Here is a 14242-nt window from a genome sequence, read left to right as displayed (position 1 = left end):
ACCCTGGTCCCGTTCACCTTATGGAGGAGGCAGCACTGTTAGCGCCAAGTGCTGCCTCCTCCCAAGCCCCTGGTGACTCTCCGCCCCATGTGATGTCACTGGCCCGGCAATAAGCAGGGTTGGATGCGGAGCTTTCAGACTGTAAATGTCCTAATCCCATGTGCGACCCGGCATTTGCTGTCTGAAAATGGTATGTCATTCACACACTCTAGGGCAGGCCTGGCCAACCCGTGACTCGCCAGCTGTTGCATGCCGAGACTTGTAGTTCCGCTATAGCTGCAGAGCCATTGGGTGTCCAGGCCTTCTATAGGGGTATTTACTAAAGGGTCCATTTTTATTTTATAAATTCCACATTTACAAACATTTAAAAAATTTAAAGAAAAAATCATCTGTTAGTAAATATGTTTTGCTTTAGATTGAAAGTTAGTAATTATACCACCTCAAATATTCAAATATGCGATTTGAAACTTGTAGTGATAGGATGTGTTCTTTACTTAGATTAACTTAAATAAATAATTAACCATTATCCTACACCCCCCCCCCCCCAAATAAAACCCATCAAGTTAATGCAAAACAGCACCCACCTGCATTACTGACACTGTTAAAAAACTCTTTGAGTTGATTTGCCCGGAACCTGTCAGTGGTGACATATTCTTGGTCCAGCAACAAATATGGCAACAGTTCTGTGAACGAAGTAATATTCACAAGGAGACCAACCGTGCACCATGAGCTGAAAAGAAAGACATCACTTATGACCTCTCTAAGCACATTCATGTCATAAAAAACTGCGGGGCAGATTTATTAAGCTCGGTGAAATGATAAAAGTGTCTGGTTTTTATCACCGGACAATCAGCTCCTAACTGTGTAGTTACAGGCTTGGTTTGAAAAATGACAGGTAGGAGCTGATTGGCTGGGTTATAAAAAACAGACACTAATCACTTCACCGAGCTTAATAAATTTACCCCTGTAAAGCATGTTGCATACTGTACTAGTAAAATGGGAATAGAATTAAAACATTTATTTGATTTGTTGATGGAACACAACTAGTTACATGAATTCATACCTCAAGATAATTCCAGCTTGTACATGTGCTTCTGCTATTTTCCTTTCAACTCCTAAAATTAAGTATTTATATTGGTTATCTTTGCCCAATGTTTAGTATCCGCTCTGTCGCAGACTCCATGCTGGTACAGTAGTAACCAGATAAATGAAAGAAAACATGGGAAACATTTCTTATGATATTAATATGTCTGCATTAGCTGCACAGCTTTTGTGATAGGTTATTAAAGGGTGCTACCGTTATTTAGTTAGAATAACGCTGCAAAAGGTTCATAATGGTGAAGTATGCATTTTTATATGTATACATTTCCTTTATAAAAGGGCATCAGTCATTGGCAACCCATGCTGAGCGACTGGTTTAAACATGATTGCTCAGTATGCTTTGTGCTGAGTGGGGCTTTGCCTATTTTTGATGGGCAAAGCCCTGTGATCTAGAACTGGCTTTCCAGCACGCAGGACCGTACATCGCCATCGCTGCAGGGTATACACACAGAGCGATCAGTGCACCATTTCTAAGCTATCTAGTTAGATCACTTAGAAACGGGACTGAACTAGCACCATGTGTATGCACCTTATAGCACCTTTCAGCCACAAACACGCAGCCTGAGCAGCCAATTTGGGAGCAGAATCTACATTTTAAAATGTAGTCTATTAATTCGATATCCGGACAATGGGTAGACAGCAAAAAGGTCGACATGCAAGAAGGTCAACACAAGCATTAGGTTGACAGTCAAAAAGTTGACATGGGGTTTTTCACTTTTTTGGAGCAGACATGTGCCGATGTGCCTGTTCTAAATGCACACATCCCACTGACCCGAGACCAACATTACCCCAATATGCTACAGAGAGTGAGCGACCCAAAAAGATTTTGCCCTCAAAAAAATGTGATATTTACCAAAAAATGGTTTTCCGGGTGTAAGGTAAGATAAGTATTTTTGTATCTACCTTTTCCCCATTGCAGCCCATAGGCTGCCCCTAATGATGCCCGCAAGTTTACCCTGCCCTCTGCCTGGCCATACAAATTTGTCTCCATTATAACAGCAACCACCCCCTGTTAAGCAGATGCCATTTAATTCACGCGGTCCTTGTCTGACTACACCCTTATGTGTCTAGCGCTGTGATTCTGAAAAGCAAATGTGTGAGCAAGTAGGTGCCACATTCAGGGAGCCACCACGGAAGAAGAGCAGAGCAAGTGGGTGCCACATTCAGAGAGCCGCCATGTAGAGCAGAGGACGTGCGCTGCAGCATGCCGCCCACAGGAGAGACGACGAGCCGCTGTGTGGGGGTTGACCGTTGAGTTGGGGTGGGGGGGGTGGTGGTTGACCGCTGAAAGTTGACACATGGTATAGGTTGACACAAGCATTACGTCGACAATGAAAAGGTAGACAGTCAAAACAACGATATGGTTTTTTTTGAGCCGACATGTGCAGACAGGCTATATTTCATGCACTACATCAACTACAACATGGAGGAAGAATATAACAGTGTATCCAGCATAGCATGTTGCCGGTGTGCGTACACTCTATGTGGGGGTTGTGCATATACTCTATGGGAGGGAGATGTGTGCCTATACTCTTTTTTTTTTTTTTTTTTTTTTTAAGTTTATCATTAACCTCTTATAAATAAAAAAAAAGAAAAACACATTAAATAAAACATTCATAAAAAAAAAAAAACACTTATCACACTACTCAAGTAGTGAATAGAAAGAGGAGAAAATGACCAAATCACCAATACCATTGAAATACCATTGAAAATGACTGAAAAAAAAAAAAACTAAAGTTTTAAAAGACGAGGAAGAATTTAATATCCCTCTATTATCACAACATATAAATGTGTGTGAAAAAAGAAGGATAATAGGTGTGAAAAAGGGAAAAAACAACAATTGAATATTGGATCTCCAAAATTGCGTACTTATGTGTCATCTTAGGCCACAATTGGGAAAAAATGCATACTTCTCCCCGAAATGTAAGTGTTACTACTACTACTACTAATAATAATAATAATAATAATAGCCATCATCATAGATATAACACATAAAAGTAGTGCAAGATCACCCAAATCCACAAACATCATCTTATTACTATCATTCTAATTTTACTTTGTTTCTTATAACTTTGGGTATATAGTAATTAGGCCCATACATAATAGGTCGACATGCATTGTCGACCACTGAATGGGACTGTGGCTTAGGTAGACATCTGAAACAGGTTGACATAGTTGGATGCAAGCATTAGGTCGACAGTAAAAAGGTCCACATAAGTTTTCATGGTTTTGTTTTTGAGCAGGCAGTTTATCATGCCCTGCCATCCACTAGGGTGTGGAGGGCGACTATAAGCTCGGCGAGCGCAGCGGTACACTTTGATGGTGTCTATGGTGACAATTGGGCCAAAAAAACCCTGTGAAAACTCAGGTCAACCTAGCCATTGTTGACCTAATGCTTGTGTGGCCCTAAAACCATGTTAACCTTAGCCATGTTGACCTATTTCATATGTTGACCATAAGTGGTCAACCCAATGCATGTCAACCTAATATAAGCGGTATACTCGGTAGCCATGTCAACTTAAGTCGACAGACACAAAAAAAAATGAAAAACTCATGTCTACCTTTTCCATGTGACCTAATGCTTGTGTCTACCTAATGATCATGTCAACCTAATGACTGCCGGCCTAAGTTCCAACAACCCTATGACCCATAGTCCAATAGACATAACTACAATAACACATATTTCAATAAAATCCATTTAAGAACAGCATTTGTTTGATTGCGCAGATGGTTACCTTGATGTTTGAAAAAGGAAATCATTGTCACATGTCATGAGAGTTAATAGGTATTCCCGAGTCTCCTGCAGGACCTGGAGTTTTTCTTCTAGGTTGATATGATTTATAGGGCCTTTGTCACCTTGTATCCTTACGCTGCTGCTATTACAGATGTCAAACAACCTACCAATAATCTAGAAATGTAAATGAAGCAACATGTTAGGCATACCAGTAGCTCACAACCCCAATTCATTTTACAATAAAATCAATACTGTCGTAGGAAACACATCTAGCAAATTCAACACTTAAGTGTCGCCTTTACACAAGTCATTACAACAGCTTAACATTATTTTCCAAAAATGTACCAGAAAACGGTACTTTGTCCTTTTGAAGATATTAACAGGTTGCAGCTAAAAAAAACTTTGCTCATCTGAATGCTTCTTGACGTTTCTTAATATGGAAGATGCAGACCTAGATTATCAGATACAAGTTCTAATCTTGGCTTTTGTTAAACATTCTATTCCAGGGGTGCTCACAACATTCAGCCTTTCAGTTGATGTCACATCCCAGAATGGATCAAGGAATGCCAAAACTGGCAGAGCATGCTGGGGTGTGTAGTTCCACAACGTACAGTCTGCATGTTGAGCACTTGTGTTCGATCTTTAGATACACTTTTTACTAAATACATACTTCTGTTCAGCAAGGGGTTCTTGTCCCCAAATGTCTGATAGCAGAATTGATTTACAATTGATTTTCTGTCCGATACATCCTTTAAAATGAAAATCAATATGACAGTGTGTAAATAAAGAAACCTACCTTAATAAAACTTACGATGGCCTGGAACCCATCAAATTCTTCAGACTGTAACTCCTGAACAAAGCTTAGTGCAGTGGCAATGGTGTGACTTAGCTTGTTTACCAACAATGGCATTTTTGTAAACTGAGCAAACACTCTAGTCGTTTTATGTATGTTCATGATATAATTTATATACTGCCACGTAATTACTCCATCTTCACTTTGTATACAACCAAGCTTCTCTATTGCATCAGTGACAGTTTGTAGTTCATAACCCATGTCAAACAAAACATAATGCTTGTAATCACTATTGGGCAAAGAGAAATGAGACTGTGGCTGGCAGGGATCTGTGAACGTACAGCCAAGCAAAGTGCACATTTCCTCATTACGAGAACAACGTTCCATCAATACTGCAACTACCTCAAAGTCATTCTCACACAGTTCCTGCAGAACATGGACAAGAAGTTGTTTTTGTGCTTGCGGGGTTAAGAATTTGACAAAAAAATAGGCAACAACGGATTTCCAGTGGCCAGCTGTTCCCACAAGCATGAACATCAGCACTTCATTGGCAATCTCCTGGCTTCCACTTCCAACTGCTCCTGATCCTAAATTCACAAATCCGACAAACTCATTGCTCTGTGACTCAAAGGAAACGTTTTGTTGAATAGACAATGTATCCACCACAATACATGTCCGTGTATACAGATGTGGGTGCGTTTGCTTTTTCTGTAGCAATGCTTCTATGACTGAAGAATTAAGTCCAGGCCCCTCTCTGTTTGACTTCAGCCACCTAGAGATAGAAGATTGTATAAAGTGACTCAGAAATAAAAATAGTATGATCACCGCAAATATAAATGTATATTATGAGAGTTGTGGTTAGATCAAGATACAGCTCAATCTGAACGTTTCAAAAGACTCACAGAATGTATAATTCGTAATATGATTTAATTCACATCTTTATCACTCCCATCCTCTCAGTTTATTCTCTTACAAATCTCCCATATACAGATAAGCTTTTCATTCCCTAATACATGCATTGCCATAGCCATCAGCACATTTGTCTCCACTATTACAGACACCCACTTCTGCAAACCTACTATTGTTTTAGTGGCTGTATCTTGTACCTAAAGGCCCATACACACTGGGTGACTTTCACGTGAAAGCCGCTCAGTTTTCTCGTTTGAACAGCTTTCAGCATGAAAGTCGCCCAGTGTGTATGGCGATGAGCGGTGATGCGTGCTTCGGCATCATTGCCGGGAAAGCCGTTCACCTTCTTGTATTGCCAGATGACCCGCTTTGTGGATAGTTTTCCATAGAGTTGCGCTATGGAAAGCAGTCTGCTGACAGCGCCGGACAGGGGGAAAGCCGGCCAGTGCATACACACAAAGAGCAGAAAATCAACAACAGGAGAAAACATAGGGAGTGGGGTGGGGATTCAATTGTCAGTGTACCGGCAATGAGCAGATGATGCCCAAAGAAGCTATTCAATTGTTGCTCCATCCAGGTGTGATCTACTGCCAGTGCCTGAATTTAAGCTCGCTTCCCCCACCCCCAGGGGTGGTGAGCAGAAAGAAGTGTGTGTGCTCTATCAGGACTTTACAACTCCCGCCCATTAGTTTGGTCGGTGTTAAGCCAATTTGCATGGCAATACCCAACTATTAGGGGTGCAATAACATCAATTCAATATTGCCCTGTGATATCCTGTCACTTTATACAGGTAATAAACAACTGAATTCCCCCCCTGGACTCTAGTATGATGGGCAATGTTTACTTCTGACCATTGCAGTCACCTCCTGAACTCTATCGTAGCCCAGCGATTCTGGTCATCAAGATAACTCACCACTAAGGCCTGATCGTGATTGATAAACGCTCTTAAGAACTGGTGTCCTCTGTTGTGAGCAATATAAACCCCTGATGTCCAGCAAATTTCATGAGTAGAAATATGGGGCGAAATGTAATAGGGTGCGATTTTTTAGACATGTGCGATTTTTGGTCAAAAACGGCCGAAATCGCACATTTTCCGAAAATCGCACATTTAATAGGTTAAAAATCGCGGTTAAAAATCGCGGTAAAAAGCGCACTTTTTACCGCGAAATCGCACATTTTAAAGATGCGATTTTCAGTCACACTGAAAATCGCATCCAGATGTTTTCCCATTGTAAACTATAGAACTCGCATATGTAATAGGATGCGAGTTCTAAAGTCGCATATGGGACCTTACCAAAAAACGCAAAAAAAATAGACCAGCTTCTTGCTGGCGATTTTTACAGAACCATGCACAAATCTGTGTGATCTGTGCATGGTTCTGTCCAAAAAAAGGCTAAAAGTTAAAGTAAAAAAAAAAAACGGCGTGGGGTCCCCCCTCCAGAGCATAACCAGCCCCGGGCTGAAAGAGCCGGTCCTGGTTTCATAAAATCACAGGAACAAACAAGTTGGGGTTCCGTGCATTTTATAAAACCAGCACCAGGCTCAAGGGCCGGTCCTGGTTCCCAAAATACGGGGGACAAAATGACTAGGGGTCCCCCGTATTTCAAGAACCAGCACCGGGCCCAACCAGCCAGCAGGGTAATGCCACAGCCGGGGGGAGACTTTTTATACAAGTCCCCCCGGCCAAAGCATTCAGCCCTCTGACCGGTCAGCATGGGCAGGGGTCCTGGGGGAGTGGGGACCCCCCCAAAGAAGGGGTCCCCCCCCTCCAGAACTTACCAGCCCATGCTGAAGCCCGGGGCTGTCCTCGATGCCCCTGGGCTGTGGGCATCGAGCTGATTAATTGTGTAAAAAAATAGAGAAAATCCTATTGTGTATTGCTGTGGAACTATGAGTCCCAGCAAGCCTGCACCACATGCAGGGACTTGGAGAACCACAAGTCCCAGCATGTGGGGCAATAAAGGGCCCGCTGGGACTAGTAGTCCCACAGTACTACAAATAGTTAAAAAAGTACACAAACACACTGACAGTACAAGTTTAATACACACCAAGCCCATTCATCCATACTCACCTATGTTGACACGAAGCTTCGGTCCCCTTGTCCAGTAGAATCCAGAAGGGAGGCTGTGGAGAGAAATCATACTCACCACAGACGTCTTCAGCGCTTCTCCGGGTGCCCAGCAGCATTCTTCCCACGGTCCGGTGTTCTGTTGACATCTGAGGCTCCGCCCCCCGACCGGGACTTAGGCCCGCCCATCAGCCAATCGTGGTCCTGGAAAACCGGCATGCCGGTTTTCCAGGACCACGATTGGCTGATGGGCGGGCCTAAGTCCCGGTCGGGGGGCGGAGCCTCAGATGTCAACAGAACACCGGAGGACGGTGATCGTGGGAAGAATGCTGCTGGGCACCCGGAGAAGCGCTGAAGACGTCTGTGGTGAGTATGATTTCTCTCCACAGCCTCCCTTCTGGATTCTACTGGACAAGGGGACCGAAGCTTCGTGTCAACATAGGTGAGTATGGATGAATGGGCTTGGTGTGTATTAAACTTGTACTGTCAGTGTGTTTGTGTACTTTTTTAACTATTTGTAGTACTGTGGGACTACTAGTCCCAGCGGGCCCTTTATTGCCCCACATGCTGGGACTTGTGGTTCTCCAAGTCCCTGCATGTGGTGCAGGCTTGCTGGGACTCATAGTTCCACAGCAATACACAATAGGATTTTCTCTATTTTTTTACACAATTAATCAGCTCGATGCCCACAGCCCAGGGGCATCGAGGACAGCCCCGGGCTTCAGCATGGGCTGGTAAGTTCTGGAGGGGGGGGACCCCTTCTTTGGGGGGGTCCCCACTCCCCCAGGACCCCTGCCCATGCTGACCGGTCAGAGGGCTGAATGCTTTGGCCGGGGGGACTTGTATAAAAAGTCTCCCCCCGGCTGTGGCATTACCCTGCTGGCTGGTTGGGCCCGGTGCTGGTTCTTGAAATACGGGGGACCCCTAGTCATTTTGTCCCCCGTATTTTGGGAACCAGGACCGGCCCTTGAGCCTGGTGCTGGTTTTATAAAATGCACGGAACCCCAACTTGTTTGTTCCTGTGATTTTATGAAACCAGGACCGGCTCTTTCAGCCCGGGGCTGGTTATGCTCTGGAGGGGGGACCCCACGCCATTTTTTTTTTAATTTTTTTTTTTACCCAAAATCGCATATATGAAAATGCGCACATTTTCATGACTGAAAATGCGCACATTTTCATGACTGAAAATTGCCCGAAATCGCGGCAAATCGCATTTTTTGCCGCTAATTCGCATCTCATTACATATGCGAATTCGCGGCAAAAAACGCGATTTTTAAAGGTGCGATTTGGTGCGATTTTTTTTTAGTCTAAAAAATCGCACCCTATTACATTTCGCCCCAAGGGTGTTTTGGAAATTTTACAAGGAAGATTCCCAGTATGCTGACCAGTGATCGCGAAAACCCCCCAAAATTATGGGTCCCTGGGACCCCTCACTTACAAAAATCGGGGTCCTACTTGACCTTTTCTGGGTCCCAACGGAATAAAGCCTCCTCTCCCCTTCCCCAGCATGGCACATACAGAAGCCTCCTCCCTTCCATATGGCATATACCCTGAGCCAAGGGCCAGCCTGAGCCTATTTTTTTTTTTTTGTAAGCAAACTGTGGCTATTGTGGGTTGGGGGGGAATCAATTGGCAATTTGCCTACTCACATAAAGCAAGATACACATATACTAAAAAGGAATAGGGACACCTGTGCTGCACCAATCACGATAGTAAAAGTAATGGCAGCAGGAACAGGAGGGATAGGGTTAGTGAAATCCCAGCAGAGTCTATAGGCTCCTCTCCTACAGGCAGCTCTGCCTGTTAAGAGTTAATTGGTGAGCTGCAGCCTCTCTGCCAGCTGTGCAGTGAGGGGAGGAGGGGACAAGTGGGCCATTAACAGCCACCACTCAGAGCCTGGAGGAGGTGACAGTGACACACGAGAGCAGCACCGCGAGGTAGAAGAGGAGGAGGGAAGTCTGCAGCCCGAGTCCTGCTAGCAATAAATCCCCTTACATGACACAGCCAAGCAGCCTGCTAAATGGACCACGCACCCCTCTTACCTCTACTTCCTGCCCGGGTCTGCTCCGTCCTCACTGTCACATCCTCCCTGGTTCTGGCCCCCAATGCTGGTTTCAGTTCCTCGTGCTCTGTCCTCACACCAGCCGCAGTGCTGTTCCCCTGCTGAGCAGCTGCTTCTGGTGTTGGCTCCAGCCGTCTGTTGTTGAGGCACAGTGCAGGAGCCAGCTTACGTAGGTTCCGTGCACTGATGCCTATGACCTGCGGTGATAGGGACCCAGCAGATGTGTGAAGCGGCCATAAGTCACGCTGTGTCACGGTCGCATCACCACTGAGGGGAAACAGATCCCTCCGCCCTTGTCACACATATTAACACGGCGTGCACGCCGAAATGGCTGGGTCCCAGGGGACCCAGCTATTCATAAAAAATGAGTCCCTGGTGCTCCAAAGTGGGTAAAATACTCGCTATAGCGAGTATTTGCGAACCCTGCTGACACACCTGTGAGGCCATCTGTCAGCCAGTGACTTTTTTGTATTTGTTTTAAAGATGTATCGGTACTTATTTCCTAGCACGGCGCCCATGATCTAGATTGTATGTGTCGGGCTGATATCTCAAGCATTGCATGCATCTTATGTGTTTGTGCGGCATAAGATGCATGCGATGATACAATCGACGCAATCAACGAGATTTTTACTTTGGAATCAATGTGAAATGGTCCCGAGACCCAATTTAACTTTATTCCAATGTAAAAAGCCCCCAAATCCCCAATTTTAATTGCTAACCCCCCCCCCCCCTCATGGGTGAAATGGCCCCCCCATTGTTAACGCCACCCCACTATTGACGCCAACCAGAAGCGTGGCGAGCGCAGCGGTACGCGTCCTCAGACCTTTTCATACCCCCACTATCCACGTCGGCGTGGAGTTGATTCTATATAATGTGGCGAGCGCAGCGAGCCACCGAGCCCAAAGCGTGGCGAGCCCCGCGAGGGGACGCGGAATACATGTGAAGTAGTCCGCGTCTGTTCGCCACACTATATAAAATCAACTCCACGCCGACGTGGATAGTGGGGGTATGAACAGGTTGGAGGACGCGTACCGCCGCCCCTCGCGGGCTCGCTGCGCTTCGGGTTGGCGTTGATAGTGCTGGTGGCGTTAACAATGGTTATTGGGGGCTCACGATTTTTATCTTATAGCATCTTATGGCTCTTATGGATGCATAAGATCCATGAGATGCATAAGATGAGATCCATACAATTAAAAAATCGTTTCAATTGTATTGATTGTATGCCTTAAGTAAGGCATACAATCTATGCGATGGGTGCTGTGCTAGGAAATAAGTACCGATGTATCCTCATCCCCATCCCCCCTCTTCTGTCTCGCACATCCCACTGATTTCAGCTAAGGCCATAGACCAATCTGTATCCATTGGACATCTGTTAAAGGTCTGGGGAGTCACTAGACTGCCAAGCATATTTCCACACATAGTGACATAATTTATATTGGGTGTCGGCTCCGCCTACATTTGATTTGGTGACCGCCCACATGAGGCCACTTCTAGAAAGTTTTCCAGGGCCACTTTTAGTTCCCAATCCACCCCTGGTAGGAATGACATCACCTTAATCCATAGACCCTATAATCAGTGCAAAAGTGCACCAACCCTCCCAACTCAAAGGTTGCATTTGCTTCAGCTTTAGATGAAATTCAGATGACTTCTGGTAAAGGAAGTCTCTAGTCAACAAAAAGCAGAGGGGCATTTTGAAAAACTGATCTATTTAAGGGAGATGGTTTCCTATAAAATTAGGTGGATCTAGAACACCTTTAAATGAAATTAGACAAAATGCATTTCCTCAAAGAAGTAACCACCATATATAGGTATGTTATGTAAAGAGCAACCAACACCTGCCTATGGGCGTAATTCAACAGTGGACATAGATTAACAGCGCTCACAGCAGTGTGAGAGCCTTTATTAAGATTCTTGCCATAACTTTATTATCCATGTATTATTGAAATACAAATTGAAACCCCCAACAATACTTGAGGTTTTGAACACTCAGGGTTTTAGTTCCCACACTGCTTTCTGTTTTGCGAGGGTTAGTGGTGAAAATTCATGAAATAAAAATAGGCGAGCCTTCAAAAGAGATGGAAGAGGATCGATGACCGAGTAGAGTTGGTGTTTTGTCTTGATATAATCAAGATGAAGAATGATGCCTTGTGAATTTGCAGCGGAGCGATCAGGCCGAATAAACAGCTGTGTGCACGATGTGCTCTGTCCAGCAGCAGCATATCATTGATGATAGTAGGAGCCGGAACATGGAAAAGGCGAAGGAGGTAACCCCATAAGTGTCCAGATTCAATTGATTCTGAAAAGTTCCCCCTGTTATTTAGGCAATTTTCTTGGTCAGAGAAGTGCAGGAGGGTGTAAAGATTTTGTTTGGTATCTTGTTCCAACATATTTTGCAGGCTTGAAATTGGATTGCAGAGCCCCTCTTGCATTACCTTCCTAATGTCAAGCATTTTGGTAACAACCATTAAAATATTAGACTTTGTGGAAGGAGCAGACAGGTCTTCCCCTTCTTAGTCATCTTCATAGGTGGAATTAGGGGAAGCCCAAAAAAATCAGCAGCTTAGGAGGAAACTAGCACTTGAGAACCTAACTTCTTAACTTTAGGTATGGCAAGTGTTGATTAAGACAAGGTGTAAGTGAAAAGAAGTTGAGGTGTGGAGGGGGGGGGGGGGGGAATAGATGAATAGTTGAAGCTTCAGACAATAACAAGGTCAGTTTGAGGGTGTTACTCCAGGTACCAATAGGCTGGAGTAGACACCAGCAGCATTTGACAAGTAGAAGGGTACAAACTACAGAGGGAGGTAAGGGAAACAGTAAGTGTGAGGTCAGAGATCAAAAAGTACCTTGGTGATGGTATACTCTACAACAGCTTGACTTGAGCCTGCATGGTAAGAGTATCTAGCAGTAGAAGCAACTATGCCAGGGCCAGTAACACTGCAACATCTCTGGAGCCCTTGCCCCTGATGCTTACATAGCAGTTGCAGAATTCTGCCCAGTTGAAGCGGTAGTGCTGCCATCTGGGACCATACGGATGGGACAAAAGTAACACAGGTACAGCAGCAGTCAGTGATCACACAGAGGACAAGAGGGTTGTACTACAAGCAAGAAGTGCAGAAAACGAGAGCTTTTTGGCAAACAGGCATCACAGAGGCAGCACTAGGTCACTGCCATGGGGGTCAGGAAAAGTGGTATTCCTATGAAGAATGAAGCAAGGGCCACCCAAACTGCTCAGAGGAAGGTACCTCGACCTGAGCAGCTGATATTTCTGCCAGGCAGAGGGGGGTTGGAGCCACTGCATGCACATCTGCTGGAGATTGTGGGGTGTAGAGTGTAGTCTAGGCATTGGTGTAAGTTGTCCAACACACGACACCACAGTAAAGGCAGTAAAGCAGACAGCAACTTTCTGAATTAACCCTGGTCACATGATGGATATGACCCCTGGCTGAACAGCAGACGAGAAAAGACCAACACTTGCTGCCAGGGAAGTGCCTGACCAAGAGAGACAGGAGAGATACAGTAATGGTTGCCACATCCCACACCATCACATGAGGCTCATATGAATCCAGACTACAGCAAGCACTTGGAGAAAGCAGCAGTCATGAGGGCCAAAGAGAGAACATGACTCCAAGGAGTAGAGGTGGTCCTGTTACTCCAGGAAGTAAAGGTGGTCAAATGCTCAACAGGCAACTCCAAGGTACAAAGCGGAGGTACCTTCCAATTGATATGTAGGTGGCCAAAAAAACCAGAAAGGATGCAGTGGCTTTGAAAGGGATATAACATGGAACTCCTCAGCATACCTCCCAACATGACACCTCCTTTCCTAAAAAAAAATTATTCAGAAGCTTTTACTATTATGGTAACCACTCATCAAAAAAGTTACATAGATATATTTGTGAGGAATACATATATTTGCCAATCAAAATGTTATTATGAGATTTAAAAACCCTTGAAAAGTTCTCCAATAATGTATACTCACTGTCGAAGTCTTCCGGACCCTGGCAGGGGCAATTTCATTTCCTTCTTAAGATATCTGTATGATAGAGGATCATTCAGTTGTAAAGTCAGGGAAAACAGGCGCTGCTGGGCAGAGTACTCCAATTCAGGCTTTTTAAACAGTTCCAATGGAATCTCTAGGGAAATGAAATGCTAATGTTACTATGTGTACAGTGCAAAATAAAGCATAAAGTGTATTACTTTTATATAAATGTAAATATTAATCTGCATATACATATTGTGATTTAGCTGTATGGATCAATATCCATACAAAATATTATATAATATGACAAGGAATCACATACACCAGCTAAAGATGGAGGGACAGGGGGGTAGATTTATGAAGCTTGGAGAAGTGTTATCTATCCCCATAAAGAACCTTAAGTGCAAGGTGATAATGGTTCAGCCAATCAGCCACAATATGTAAATTGACAGGTAAGAGCTGATTGGCTGAACCATTATGCTATGTATTCTCTGGAAACAAGGAACAAGGAACCAGCCTTTGGGACAGATTCTCTAAGCTTCAAAAGTGATAAAATAGAGAGTGATAAACAGCCAGCCAATCAGCTCCTGCCAGACATT

General features: G+C 44.3%; 1 protein-coding gene across 1 annotated transcript in view; it reads right to left on the bottom strand.

The window, feature by feature from the left end:
* Positions 1–14242, bottom strand: part of THAP9 (THAP domain containing 9) — a 35486-nt gene that overhangs the window by 3800 nt on the left and 17444 nt on the right. The window contains exons 6-9 of the mRNA XM_083183125.1: positions 13644–13797; positions 4632–5400; positions 3837–4009; positions 585–730 (exon numbers count right to left, since the gene is read on the bottom strand). Of these exons, the coding sequence (XP_083039251.1) occupies positions 585–730; positions 3837–4009; positions 4632–5400; positions 13644–13797 (1242 nt within the window). The remainder of the gene's footprint in view (positions 1–584; positions 731–3836; positions 4010–4631; positions 5401–13643; positions 13798–14242) is intronic.

The sequence above is a fragment of the Crinia signifera genome, chromosome 4, assembly GCF_055691185.1.
Source record: "Crinia signifera chromosome 4, ASM5569118v1, whole genome shotgun sequence".
In the NCBI taxonomy this organism is placed as follows: Eukaryota; Metazoa; Chordata; class Amphibia; order Anura; family Myobatrachidae; genus Crinia; species Crinia signifera.
The sequence above is the reverse complement of the archived record's forward strand: the minus strand, read 5'-3'. Positions and strand labels throughout refer to the sequence as shown.